We start from the raw sequence: 15,205 nt of genomic DNA on the forward strand, positions 1-15,205 counted from the left end.
TCTGTGCATATGACTATTCAACAATGTATGTACAATACCGTTTTTGCCAAATATATATAAATATCATTAACAGCATACAAATTATATATACATATTATATTATCGATCTTAAAACCTGCTCATGATGAGAATGTCTTCTCAAAAAAATAAATTCTTTATTAAAAGCAATTATAAATGACTACATAAATAATAAAAAAAAAATAGATAAATGAATAAATACGCCTGATTTGATCTGTAGCCTATATCTTTATTTTCTGCAACGATCGATTAGAATATTATTGAATGCGTTCCATCTTTATTAAATCACAATTTTTATCAGTGACAAAAGGGGGAATCTTTCCTCTAGTGTAAAATACCTTCGTTCGAACTCTGTTATGTCTTCCAAATAATATACCATGCATTGATATCTTTCATTTTTATTGACTTTGTAAAGTTACATTTTACATTGCATATTTCATTTCATGAGGAACACATTCATATAGAAAAGGGGGCGGAATCATCATGACATAACCGGAACTAGACATACACAAATAATTAAAATGATGTCTATGCATAAAATGTATGTTTGTAAAGTTGCGTGTTTGTTGTTTGAAGATACATGAGATATTAAGAATTTTATCATTATCATGATTATGAAGATTCTAAACTTTGTATTTAATTAACATGAAGTATTTACGAAGAAACCATCTTCTCTGTCAGTACAAAATGAATAGCATAATTATCCCCATTGATTATTAACCTCCGAAACGTAGCATATTTCTCATTGAATTGCAATATTAAAACGTTTTTTGTAATTAAATCCCTACAAATATTAAAACATTGTGTGTCATAGACTTCACACTTTTATCAGTGAAAAGAAAATTGAGGGAGAAACCTTTGTAATGTGTTCTTAAATAATTTAAAACAACGTTTTATAACAAGGATATAATCAGTGCATAAATAATTTTAAACTTTTCATATTATAGTGAGGGTGAATTACAAAATTGTTAATCATTATACACGGCCGAGACACCTCTAAATTGACGATAATGTATAAATGAGATGCCTTATTGATATAGTTTTGTTCAAACTTTGTTATTTCGTTCATTGTGAGCAAAATTAGCATTAATGATTATGAAAATACAAATAAGCCCTTATTATTTGTAGTTTAAGTCGTTGAGGAATTGAAATATCTACAGATACATAAATTTAATGAACAAAGGTAAATTAAATAAAGTTTGGTAAATCTATATCGTTCGATTCCTAAAGCTAGATGTTCCGCTCGATAATGAAAACATATAGGGTATTTGATTAATTCTGTAAAACATTTGGTGTATCGTTTAGTCAATGTTTCTAAGCACTGGCAACCTCATTATTGTCTCAGTTTAGCAGTCAGTATCATACAACGTCGATGGCATGACAGAATACTGATTTTCACAAATTTCAACAATTTTGTATCTTTTTCAGTACTAAAAATATCACATCCTTACTCCTGATCCTGCGATACTTTTATCATTGGTATAATTTTGATATCACGATAGAACAATCACTTCTATAAATTGCTATTCGACTGCTCTTCGACCATGTCGACGTAGACGTAAAAGCTTGGGAAATGACAGGATTCATAACAGAAATCGTTCAATAGTTTCGTTCATTCATACGATTTAATTGACTGCGGGGTTCAAACCGTTCAGTTCAATAAACTATAATTGTATTAGTACACTGTAGTATGATGTTCAATTGACATAGCATCAATTGAAGACATGTCATTATTACATGCATTATATATAAATTGAATGCCATGCAGACGTGGGTGTATGTAAGTGGGTGGACTCTTTGAAAGGGGACATGTTTCAGTATCCAACGCGAAAACGAATGATAGAATAAGGATAAATGGTGGCTGGAAAATCAATGTCAAAACATCGCAAACAAAAATGTTTACAAATTCTGACAGTCAACAACGGTTGACATGAATATGATGTAAGATAACAAAGCTTGTATGAATCATAAATGAAGTTTTAAGAGTCATAAATCAAGATCGTTAAGTGATTTTGTTATCATGATGCAACGTGGTCAATACAAAACTTGGACCCTTTTGCATTGTCCGTGCGGAACGCGGGTTGGCAGAGCGGGTAAATGAGATGGCCTGGACGGGGGAGGACCGGCCGCACGACTCCAGCAGGCATAGCCACGGGGAACGGAAGTGCCGAACCGTGCTGAAACTGATGTCTAGCGTGGTGCTGTAGGGCTTCCAACGCTGGGTAACGGGCCAGCGGTATCGGGCAGCAGCCGATGCCCTGGAAGGGTGATCGAGAAGGGATGCGAGATCCCGGGTAAATAGAATTCCACATCGGTATCATGCTCCTGGCGAACCCTGCAGGTATCATGCGACTCATGAGTGGAGGGGCTCCTGCCGCAGCCGCCGCCGCATTTGCTGCATCCCTGATACGCTGATCAACCACGGCACGCAATGATGAGGACTTTGCCATACTCACAGATTCATTTATTTCTTTACAGTCTTGTTCACTTAATGCCATTTCGACATCTTCTTCGTGATCATTATCTCGACTATCATCGTCTTCCCCGAGAATGCTATCAATGCTAAAAGGTCCAGAAAACTTTGAAATCTTTTGTTGCTCCCTCATTGCGAACTCCTTCTCCCGTCGCTCTTGATTTTTTTTATTCTGTGCCGCTCTTTTTGAAATACGCTTTCTTCGACGTCTAAAAACTCCATCAGCGAAGGTGTATTCGCTACTTTCATTGATTGTCCAATAATTATCTTTACCCCATGGTCGAGATGGATCACGGAGTATCTTACGGAAGCATTCATTTAAAGAGAGATTATGACGAACCGAGTTTCGCCAACCAGTGTAACTACCGCGGAAGAAAGGAAACTTCTTCATCAAATATTCATTAATCTCAGCTAAGGTGAGTTTCCCAGATGGAGAATCCCGAATTGCCATGGCAATCAAAGCAATGTAAGAAAATGGTGGTTTAGGATGGCGATGATATGTTGGTTTCCCCTTTGCCTTTGGTAAAGTGGCTGTTGATGTCGTCAGTGGAATACTGACGTCTGCGTCTGGTAACTTGCCGGCATTGCTCGACATTGCCGTAATCGAATCACGGTACGTCTCCCCTGGTTCGGGAAATGGTATCGTAGGGAGATACCTCTCATCTCGTTCAGACATCGTCGAAATCGCTTCCCGAAATCGTTCTCCATGGTTCGAAAACGATACAGTAGACTTGCGAAGGGTTATCTCATGTTCATTGATGTCGGCACGTTTCCTTGCCGACGGAGATGTCGAAGAACTCGCCAATGATTCGTCATCAACGCCCGTCTCGATCACGTCGTCAGCTGGACACCAAATCACTGTTTCACGAGGTCGCATACTCAAGTCTTCAGGAATATTCGAATCTTCCATATTGTTCATATAACACCGCTCTCCAACATGCGAACTTAATATTGAACACGAATCGTGGGTAGTGGTCATACATGCCATCTCGGATGTTGCGTACGGAAAAGAGATTCAAAGTTTTAAAATGTGTCAAAACTCCGAAGTCACTCTGATTGTTCTAGTTTCCAGTTTATATACTTGGATATAGAAAATCGTCTCTTCATTTGAATTTAAACTATCCAGATGAATGCTTTAAATAAGCATTGTTTGTAACCCGTGGAATATTTTGATGAGGTTGACTTAAATAAGAGGCGCTCTCCCAACTTAGGAGGTTTAAGATTTCGGAGACATGTCATCGGTCACGGAAAAAAATCGACCAGCCGGTAAAACCAAGTCTTTAAATAAGTGCCGGTAAAAGTCTTACAGGTGATCGTTAAACTATTTAGGCACGTCAGAAAAAAAACTGAAGAAGAAATGTGTTCTTCGGTCACACTTTCCTTGTCCCTGCCCAAGAATAAATCACTCACACTCCTACGGCACACTTCTCGGTCGAGCAAGAAGAACAAGTTTGGAAAAAAGAGGGAACTGTCTTTGTGAGTCCTAAATAGGCACTTAATATACAAGGAGAGCTTCTTGTCTTTAGATTAGCGCTGTGGTGGATAGACCAACAATGCTTGATGCCAGTCTCAAGATGAGAGGAAGACGCACTTTTTTTCTTGGATGCTCACACATTCTATGATCCAAGGCAATGCACGCATTCAGTAGCACGCAGACGCACACACAACCTATGTTTGTTCTAAGACAACTCAAGAAACCAATAAGACACCATCGCGAGATGTGTGCACCCCCCCTCACTCTCCTCTCTCTTTCTCTCTCCTCTCTCTTGATCTATCTATCTATATATATGTATGTATATACCTATCTCTTTCGCAAACTCTCTCTCCTTATGTCTTACCCTATCTATTGTTATATCCTCTCCTTCCTTTTCCCCATTTTGCTGTCTTGCATGTACAAGGGGTTTAAAGTGAATTCGTTAAACTTTTATGTTTTAGTCATTTCTTTAAATTTGTTGACTGTCTCATTTGCTTCTTGAAGTAGAAGTAACAAGTATTTTGTTTATGTTTTTTATCATAGCAGTTATCCCCTCCTATAATACAAAGGTCCAATATTGTATCATTCAATCTGCTTATCCCACATCTTGTCCTCACAGTCATCTCATAAAGATTTTGTTTTTAATATTAGTTCATTCATAAAAATGACAGGCAGTTCATATAGTCCCTTTTCTCTTTCCCTCTCATTCTCTCTCTCTCTCTGCCATTCTCTCTCACACACACACACCTTCAAACACGCATCTACCCTCACACACACACGCACACACGCACTCTCACTCACACACATGTACTCATGCATTCTGCCTCTCTCCCTCCCTCTCTCTCCCTCTCTGACTCTTTTCGTTTCTCTTTTTTAGACGCGCCATTCTGCACCTTCTACAATTTGCCATATCACTTCTCTACTCCGTTCGCTCTGAGAATGTCACAATATCCTTCCCGCTTTATTGTCGGTTAATATTAATTGTAGGACTGAATTCCAACAATTAGTCAAGCTAAGCGAGATATCATTCAATTCAAGGTTATATTGGCGTCCTTCCGCTGTCAAAGCGTTTCATAAATTGTTATCTGAAAAGAGATTCTCTCCTAAAATAACCGTTGATATTTCCCTGATCTTTCTGCGATTATCAATCTCATCATAAATTCCAATGCTTTGAGTCTGAAGATTTGGATAAAAAAAACTCATTTATATTTTGCATTTTAATCTTTTCCGTATGCTACTTCATATATATGTTAGATTCTTCCTGGAGTGTTTACTTTGAATATCTGAAATGAAATACGAACAATACGAGAGAAAATAAACCAATATGGCATGAAACATTAGATATTACTTTTATCAATGCAGTTGAATGGCTTTAAACAGACGGCGACTATATTCTTAAAGTGATTGCAGCATATCTCTTCCCAAACTTTTGTTTTTGTGTGTGCATGGCTGTGTATGTGGATGTGTGTATTATTCAAAACAAAAAAAAGTGTATTGGGGTGTGTGATTGTATGTGGGATGCGTGCGCGTGGATGTGTGTGTTGAATTAGCATATGTAATGCGCATATGCTGTTTTGTGTGTGTGAATAGAGGAGGGTGTGTTTGCGAGTACGCGAGGGAGGGTGTGTCTGCGTATGTAAGTGGGGAGGGTCGGTGAAAGTCGTGGAAGAGGTAGTCTACCAATGAAGAGTCGTCATCATATTAATTATGAAGAGTTTTTGTAATTTATAATTATATAAATATAAAAATGACATATACGTATGATGGTTCAATTATTGTACTTGCCCTTATCAAGGAAAATACACGATTGAAAAGATTAGGAAATCAAAAAGAGAGGAGAAAAAGACCCTCTGCATTTCTGTCTTTAGCGCCAGTTTTAAAATGTTACTTAACATGAATGGTCGCTTTTTTTCTTCTTTCTTTTGTATAACTTATTTTCCCCTTTATCCATTTGAATGAAATATATGTTTTAATCAAAGATCTGTCACATCGAGTATCATACATTATCAGATATCGTAAGCATGGCTATGTTGGAATTGTTAATACCATATCATTACCATGATAAACTTTGATGTTCCTTGCAATACACTTTCTTGCTTATTAGTTTGTAGACGATTTAATTTTACGTTATTAAAACGAAATGAAGATTTGTACTAGTTTTGTATTTGTATACATTTGTTCATGGTTTTGTATCATTTTTGTATGGATGAATGTAAAAAGATGACTTAACACCAAATGGACAATAACAAAAATACAAACACAATCTACAGAAAATTAAATTGATTTGATGTAATGTTATAATTTGAATGAAATCTCAAATAAAGTATTTACAAAAAGAATGTGGAAGTGTTGTGTTTTTTACCACGTCTGCTTATTAGAGTATATCAAGGAGGCTTTTGTTTTTTATTCCTTTTTCTGTCGCGCCCAAAGTGCGTACTAGTCTTCAATACACCATTAAAAGTATGTTGCACAAAATGATGGAGAATTCTATTTCGTTTTTCTTCATGTTTTATTTCATTTCCGCTGTTGGTTTGGCTTATATCTATTTGCACTAATCAGCTTATAGTTTACAATAAATTTTAAGTAAAGAAAATGGTATGCATTATGTACGAGCCAGACTTTCAGGAAATTATCCTCTACGATGGATTAATGATTATGTCTTAAGGCCACCGCACACCTTACGACTGTTCGCGATCCGATTTGGGAACAAATCGCACTTTACTCATTTTTTTTGAAAATGTGAATGGACCATATCACTTTATTTGAGGTTAAAATTGATTGAAAGAATACTAATATAAACGGTTTGTAAGATAGTAAGCCTTTATTTTGGAGGGAAGGCCAAATTAGTTTCAAATCGTAGTCGATCGTACGACTGCTATGACGTCATTACGACTAGATATTAAATTTGCTTTTATTCTAAGAAGGATGATAGCAAAGTCACAGATTTGAACTTAGGTATTCGTACGATGATTTCAAACGTGACACAGTAAGATATTCCATGTCTCAATATTAGCATCAAATTCTACTAGGTTTTATTTCAAAATGGGGTCGCAGACCAATCGTAAGGTGTGCGGTCGCTTTAAAGGAGAGCTTATATCAATATATTTCTTTTTATCACGCACACACTTTCTCTCTCCCTTCCTTTCTCTTGTTTAGACACTATCTTCTCTGTGCTTTCAAATATTCAGCATATGTTTATAGATGTCTCACGCTCTCTCTACCCTCCCTCTCTCTCTCTTCCATCTCTTTTTTTTTCTTTAAAAAGAATATCTTTTCCCTTTCCTTTTTCAATTTCAATTTCAATTATTCAATAATAAAGTTCTTTCTCATACACACTTTTTGAAATAAGATAACACACATACACTGGCGCGCGAGCACGTTCCCATGGACACTTTGCTGCACACTGAAATTTACTGTTTCTTTTGATGTTATTTCAACTCGAAGTAACATTAATTTTGTCTCTATCTACACGACAAATTTACTTTATTTAAATTCCAATCACTTGACCTTTCCTTCAACTACACCACTCATTTTCTGCTTTTGTTCATTGTTGTCAATTTAGCCCTATTTGTTTGTTTCTGTATTTTGATTTCAAACACAATAGTATAAAATCAATTTATTGTAATTTCTACCAATTGCATTTGACATTTGATCAGTGTTAATTCAATTTATGTTTAATCTCTCACCATTGTATAATTATGCTATCTCTGCTGACATTTTGCTTGTAAATTGAACATTTTCAGCCTGCGAGCTGCCTGTTAGATATTTTTTTCAATAAACCATATACCAATTCAACTGAATTCAATTTCCTTTCCCATCCTTTGTTTATGATGGTATCTTCTCCTTTTCTTTCGTGATTTCATTTTTCTGTTTGTTCCCCCCCCCCTCTCTCTCTCTTCCCCTCTCTCTCAATTCAATTCAACTCAATTCAATTTATTTTATTTCTCATTCTTCAACATAATACAAATAAGTACAAGATAAATTGATTCAATTTAAATAAAAGCATGAACAAAATTCAACATTGAATAAATGATATACATATTCAATAAGTGATTCAAATATAAATTAACATGCATGTCAATAAAATCAATATAATTGAATATAATAAAATCAATATAATTATGTTTCATGAGAAGAATGGAGAGGTCCACTGAAAAACAAAGCTTGTAGAATGTGGACCCCTCTCCCCCTCTCTCTCTTTCTCTCTCCCTCTCTTCAGTCTCTACATATATTCTCTTTCCTCTGATATGTCTGTCATGTTTGTGATTTCATTTGTTCATTAAGTTTAATATGCCTGTTAAAATTCCAGTCATCTTTTAAAATCAAAACTGGATTAATTTGTGACTCGGAAAGTACTTAAATCATGCTTTCCAATGAAATTACAAGATGGCAGTTTTGCATATCTTTATTGTCTACTAACTGCAAATACGTATGTTCCTGAGTGTGTTTGGATGAAGATGGTGGTTTTTCAATGAAAGAAGTCTATTCTCATCTAATGCAAGAAGAAGAAAATTTAACGTGGAGAGGGGAAAAGTATAGATTGCGAGGGAAAGCGATCGAGTATAAATTAAAATGCCTGCATTTTCCTGCATTAATAAATAATTGGTGTTTACTATTTTATTCTGTGTAGATCTTTTTCAATTCTCGTTGGCGGCTATTCTGGCGATAATCATGGAAGTAAATAGCGATGTCTACATATCATTCATAATCTTTTTTATTTGTCCTCACTAAAGAGTTTTCATCCGCTGATATTTCTCGCGTCGTGTAGATTGATGATGTTGAACAGGGAGGAGTTTGAATCACATGAGCGTAATTGTAACAAGAATTTCATGGCGTTACGATGATCGCCGATGTAAGGAAATTCTGTGAATGAGTCGAGATGTTTGAACGGCCGCTCCGCTGTTAGCAGCTCTTTATAACTGATCATAAAAGAAGCTGAATCAAAGCCTCATGCACTCTACTATACTCATCCATCACCACGGGGGATCTCCGGGCTAGCGATGCACCGTCGTTTCGCACGCGCCTTTCACTGCCGTCAAAATCCTCGGTTTATGAACGGGCGATTACCGTCATATTCAAAGGTCTTTAGCATTGCCTATAGAGTCGGCAGACTAAATCGTAATCAATTTGGAGGCAAAATCAGCAGCATTTTAGGCGATGAAAATACCAGCAAATGAGCAACAATAGGGCTAATACCGGTGAGGTTGGATAGCTGATATGGGGGGTCAGACGATACTCGTGTGGCGGACTTGTCGGCGAACGCTCGTCAGCACCCCGCCATTGACGATGAGATGAACTGGCAGGCGACCAGACCAACTCCACGACGAGATACACAAGGAAATTGCAGGGAAGTTGTGACGATTTTCAAGAAAAAAAATTAAAAAATGAGTGAATATAATGGATGCAAAGCTTAGTTTCATGCTAGCCCGGAGCTGCGCGATGATGTCCCCTAAGCCGCGGGCTGAAAAACAAGCATGCTTGAGATCGATTCCCCCTATGATGAGGATTTAAAGATTCATGAGTGCAAAGGTATAAGATAGAAAAGATATAATGGCGGGATCTCGATGGATCGCCCTCACTTTGCCATGTCTACCCTAACCAGCAGACTAACACCCAAGACCAACACACTGAACGGGTGTCTCATGAATACTTAAACGAAAAGTCAGAAATCAAATTTAGAGGATAAATCGCGATGTCCCTACACAAGTCAGAGTGGGCTAGCTATAAAACCAATGGTAGGGGCTCACTACCCCCCAACGACACCCCCATGCACCTGCAGTTGAAGGCTAGCGAACTACGGCATCAACCCGCCACGACGGACGCGCGCATGGCACGAAAATGATTGATAGTTGTTATCAGTGATTAGGAGCTAAATATGAAAATTACAACTTGTTGTTCAAACAAGATAAGCACACTAGGCTTCTATTGAATGGTCCCCAGTGCCTCCCAGGGTATTCATGACTTCATAATAATGTAGTGATGCCTGATTTAATCTCCATGTAATATAGCGCTTCGATGTTACAAGTTCATTTCTTTCTCATTTTTCCTCCGATGAAAAGACTATGAAATATCCATGGGTTGCGTTGCTTTCTCGGCAACTAGCGAACGTACAATTATTGTTGGCCGCGATGTGAGCGAGCGCGCGTCGCCGGTGCATCGCTTGACTTCACACGAAAAGAAATTAAGAATGAATTTGAGATTTTAAGAGACGTTTTTATTAAAATGAATTGCTTCTAAAGATTTTTAATTGTTATCGAATACTAATAAGGAGTTATTGAAGGGAACTTGGGGTAATCCTAGAGTAAATTTTGCAGGTGTCTTGTACTCCCGAATCGTTAGTTTACCGCCTTCATGAGTGTAGTGCACTTGCTCTAACATTATTTTTTATGTAATTAATGATTGGTTAGGTTTTATAGGTTTACGCTTTTTTCCCTCTTTCTAGAGTAAGAAATAAACGTTATTTTCCCATTGGTGTAAAGTTTGGTCGCTCTTTATCCCGCATCAGCAGTTAGTGTATCCTTTCTCTTGATACTGAGACTCCAAATGCACTTACAATATGACTGAAACAAGTATTTTTCATGATGAAAATACAAAATCGTTCATCATTATCATTGATATAAAAACAACCACACCCACCCTCCCAAGGATCCATGCTCCTCCCCCTCTTTTTACATATCATTAAAATATGAAACCACACCCATCCTCCCAAGAATCCGTGTTCCTCCCCCTTCTGTCTACATATCATTAAAGGTCAAGTCCACCCCAGAAAATTGTTGCGTTGAAACGATAGAAAAAAAAACAAAGATACATAACGCTGCAAATTTCATTGAAATTTGATGTAAAATTAGAAAGTCAAGACATTTTTAATTTTCGCTTATTTTTCACAAAACAGTTAAATGCACAACTCAACGATATGCAAATGAGAGAGTCGATGAAGTCCATCACTCACTGTTTCTCTTGTTTTTTTATTGTTTGAATAATACAATATTTCAATTTTTACACCTTTGACAATAAGGATCAACTTAACTTAAAGGACAAGTCCACCCCAACAAAAAGTTGATTTGAAAAAAAGGAGAAAAATCCAACAAGGAAAACACTAAAAATTTCATCAAAATCGGATGTAAAATAACAAAGTTATGACATTTTAAAGTTTCGCTTAAATTCACAAAACATTTATATGCACATCCTGGTCGGTATGCAAATTGACAGACTGATGACGTCACCCACTCACTATTTCTTTTGTATTTTATTATATGAAATATGAAATATTCTAATTTTCTCCTCCTTGTCAAGTGAAACAAAGTTTTAATTCTCCTTGAACATGTGGAATTACCATTATTGTAACAGTTTATGGTAAAGTTAAGTTGGTCCTTATTGTCAAATTTGTAAAAATTGAAATATTGTATTATTCAACAATGGAAGTGTCGTGGCCGAGTGGTCTAAGGCGCCTTACTATACATGGGAAAGTCCGGGGTTCGATCCCCGGCCACGGTATACCTATGCCCGTGAGCAAGGCATTTAATCTCCAATGCTCTTTTATCCTGCTTTTAAATAAATGGAAATGCTATATGCATTATTGGTAACTAGGTGTGCACTTGTTTTAAAAAAAAATGAAAATGAATATTTCTGGGGTGGACTTGACCTTTAGCCATAAACTGTTAAAATAACGGTAATTCCACATTTTCAGGGAGAAATAAAATTTTGTTTCACTTGAAAAGGAGGAGAAAATTTGAATATTTCATATTTCATATAATAAAATACAAAAGAAATAGTGAGTGGGTGACTTTATCCGTCTGCCAATTTGCATACCAGCAAAGATGTGCATATAACTGTTTTGTGAAATAAAGCGAAACTTTAAAATGTCATAACTTTCTTATTTTACATCCGAATTTGATGAAAGTTTCAGTGTCTTGCTTGTTAGATTTTTCTCCTTTTTTCAAACCAACTTTTTGTTGGGGTGGACTTGTCCTTTAAAATGTGAAACCAAACCCATCCTCCCAAGGATCCATGCCACTCCCCCTCATTCTACATAATCAATGAACTATAAAACCACACCCGTCCTCCCAAGTATCCTTGCCCCTCCCCCTCTTTCTACATAATCAATAAAATATAAAACCACACCCATCCTCCCAAGGATCCATGATTCTCCCCCGCTTCCGATAGATCATTGAAACAAGAAACCACATCCATCCTCTAAACATTTCTTTCTCCCCCCCCCCCCCTATCTCCCTCTCACTCTCTCTCCCTCTTCCCCTCCCCCCTCCCTCTCCCACACTCTGTATTTTTTTTTACAATTTATCAGTTTATCTCCTTCTTTTATTCCACCTTTCATTCTCTTCTCTACTTTTCTCACCTTCCCGCAATCATCTCAATCCTCTTGTCAATCCTATTCCTCTGGTGACCGACCCACCACCGTTGACATCCGTCCATTCAGACATGCTAACAAAAGAGGACAGTAGTGGCAAGGATTCCCTCTGGTCCTCGCAGCAACGTTGACCGCAAGTCATTCATATGATGCTTGGGAAAGGATGCACTTGCTGCTTTTTCCATGGTTTCGAGTGACCCTTCTTGTAAACCCTTACCACCCGCGGGTCTGTCAGACCAACGAAACCGAAGTCAACCAACCGATCACTGTGTCATTAAAAATACCACGATAGCTTTAATCGATCTGGAGCCGGCTTATTTGGTGTTACTGACCGTATGAGGTTGATGGATGAGGGTATAGATCTGCTGATGTATCTAAGATAATGGAATACAATGATATTAATCCAACTACCGAGATACTTTTTAGTATATTCGACACACTTCATCCATAGTGTGATCATGACCATGTCAACTGTTATCCTAGTTCAGATGCTTATTTCGACAAGAGACGATCTAATACGCCATTGCAGGTTAAGTCCCATACTCCTATCCACTGGTTATGGAACCTTTCACTCAATCTAGCTACAATACTCTGATTGATACGTCGGGCAAACCCACATATTAGTACTGTATCTACTGTATGATCAGAAGTATGATTGTAATCATGATGGCATTTAGCTTTTCTTATACAAGAAACCAATTCCTGCCATTAACTGAACCAATATCTTTATAAAAAAATATTATTCATTGCTTTTAACAAAAATTTTGAATGAATTTTTTTTCGAAATATCAGATTTTGTTTCAGTTTCTTTCAGCTTTTCATCCATCAAGAGTTACACCTGCAATAATGTCAATCAGTACGCTTTTTCAGTACACTCTTTTTTTCATGTCAAAGGAAAAATTGAACCATATCATTTTCCACCAACAGTCGAGGATGTATTCCATTATTATCTCGACACCCCCTCCCTCCACTGTCTCCCGCTATTCATAACCAATCTGAAACAGGTTTATCCCTGCGATGTGATTTCTTTATTTCTGTATTACATTCATTGTTATCATGGTTATGTTTTTATATAGTTGTATATAATTATTTCATTATGCAATGTATATTTTGTTTATATTTCATGTATGTTTAATCGTGAATAAAACCAACCAACCAGCCTCTTGCCCCTACTCCCTCCCTCTCGCCGCTTCTCCCATCCTCTCACCGCTTCTTCAACTTCAACCCTCTCTCACGCCCCCCTCTCTGTCTCCACCCCTCTCTGTTTCTTTCTCTCGCCCTCTCTTAATCTTATGATTATCATATCCCATGCCTCTCCTCATCTTTGCTAAGATGGTGTTTGTCTTTTGTTTACGTTTCACAACCCACTTGAGATGGTACTTGAACGGGATGATTCAACTATTCTTCTCCCTTACCGTTCGGCCACTCCCAATCACACATTCATTTTGGGTACACATCAACTTAGCCTCTCATAACTCTTTTTCAGTGCACTTGTCAAATTAAAGCTGAAATGTGTGAGATGAATGATCAATGTAATATGATATATCGCATGCTACCAGCCGTCGTAAGATTTACACAAGTAATTATTAGCGTTTTGGCATTGTCATTTCAAACATATTCTGCTGTACCGCATCGTAAACCTTTTTACCTTTCAAAAACATATCATTGAGTTCACGCTGTAAGAGTAAATAAAATGGCATGTCATTCTGCAATTTTCTCCCTTTTTCTTATTTTATTGTGATTTATAAGTTAACGTGTTTTCTTAATTGTATTTATTCGATACTTTTATAAAAATGACATTTAAAGCATTTTGGAAGTATTATGGTACAAAGTTATACTTCTTGAGTTGTCTTTATTTACATGTATATATTCATTTTAATATTTGAAGTTCAATGAGCATCTCCTTGCACTATAGTTTAACTTTCACTATGACTTTACATTGTCCAAATTTGCTTTAATCTGTGTGACCACGTATTCCTTCTTTAGTAAAAGTGTCTGTTTTTTAACTTATTCGAGTTATACTTCTACTAAAAAAAATCTGCATTGAAATTTGGAATAGATTAATTACAGGATTGATGTGTTCTTTTACAGGTGAATATAGGATTTGATCTTAAATGCAAACTCATTGTCGATCATAATTGAGCAGAAGCCACTTATCGAAGTTTGCCTAGCACGCAATATACGAAATACATGTAAATCAACATACTACACGTTTGTTTTCTTCCATTTCCTCGTCTTTCAGAAAAAGAGGACAAAACTCAACAACCGCTGGTATACGATTTCATGTTTATACATTCAGAATTAGCTTCGAGCCAACCACGAATGGAACAATAGAGAACAATCACAATTGAAAAAAAATAAAGAATAAAAGGCCACATGTTTGGTGTTCTTTAATCGTTTGCTTTATGCATTATTGTTTGTCTTTCATGAAGGGGTTTAAACAACGATTGGTTTTAGACAAGAACTTTACAAAGTTTACACACCCTTCTGACTGAGTCTGGTTGTAGTATCGCTACTTAAGCACGTCATATCATACCAGCTACTTTCTCGACTCATTTCACATCTGAACGATCAACCGAATGGCAATGAATGATGGTGTAGGGGACCAAAATGGCGCCATCTAATGTGTGAATGGAAATATTCCGTGGTCAGAGTTTTGGAATATCTTAATAAGATGTTTTCTTATGCATCATTCTAGGGGAGGGGTTGTTTCCAGAATAATTTTGTTTAATGGTTACTCTATTCTGTGGAAATCTTTCTCTTTTTTTTTGCTCAATAATCTTTCTCATTATTCTGGAGAGAACAACTTTCACGAAAAGGGAAAAAGTCTTTCCCAGATATTTATTGTGGTGTTGATTGAGTGGATTATCTCTAT

At 36.8% G+C, this 15,205-nt stretch overlaps 1 protein-coding gene across 1 annotated transcript; it reads right to left on the reverse strand.

Moving 5' to 3' along the window:
* Window positions 1-233: 233 nt before the first annotated feature.
* Window positions 234-4,061, reverse strand: LOC121408253 (forkhead box protein Q1-like). The gene has a single exon (XM_041599649.1). The coding sequence runs from the start codon at window positions 3,477-3,479 to the stop codon at window positions 2,037-2,039; it is 1,443 nt and encodes a 480-aa protein (XP_041455583.1). The 5' UTR covers window positions 3,480-4,061; the 3' UTR covers window positions 234-2,036.
* Window positions 4,062-15,205: the final 11,144 nt, after the last annotated feature.

Source organism: Lytechinus variegatus, chromosome 2 (assembly GCF_018143015.1).
Source record: "Lytechinus variegatus isolate NC3 chromosome 2, Lvar_3.0, whole genome shotgun sequence".
Taxonomy (NCBI): Eukaryota; Metazoa; Echinodermata; class Echinoidea; order Temnopleuroida; family Toxopneustidae; genus Lytechinus; species Lytechinus variegatus.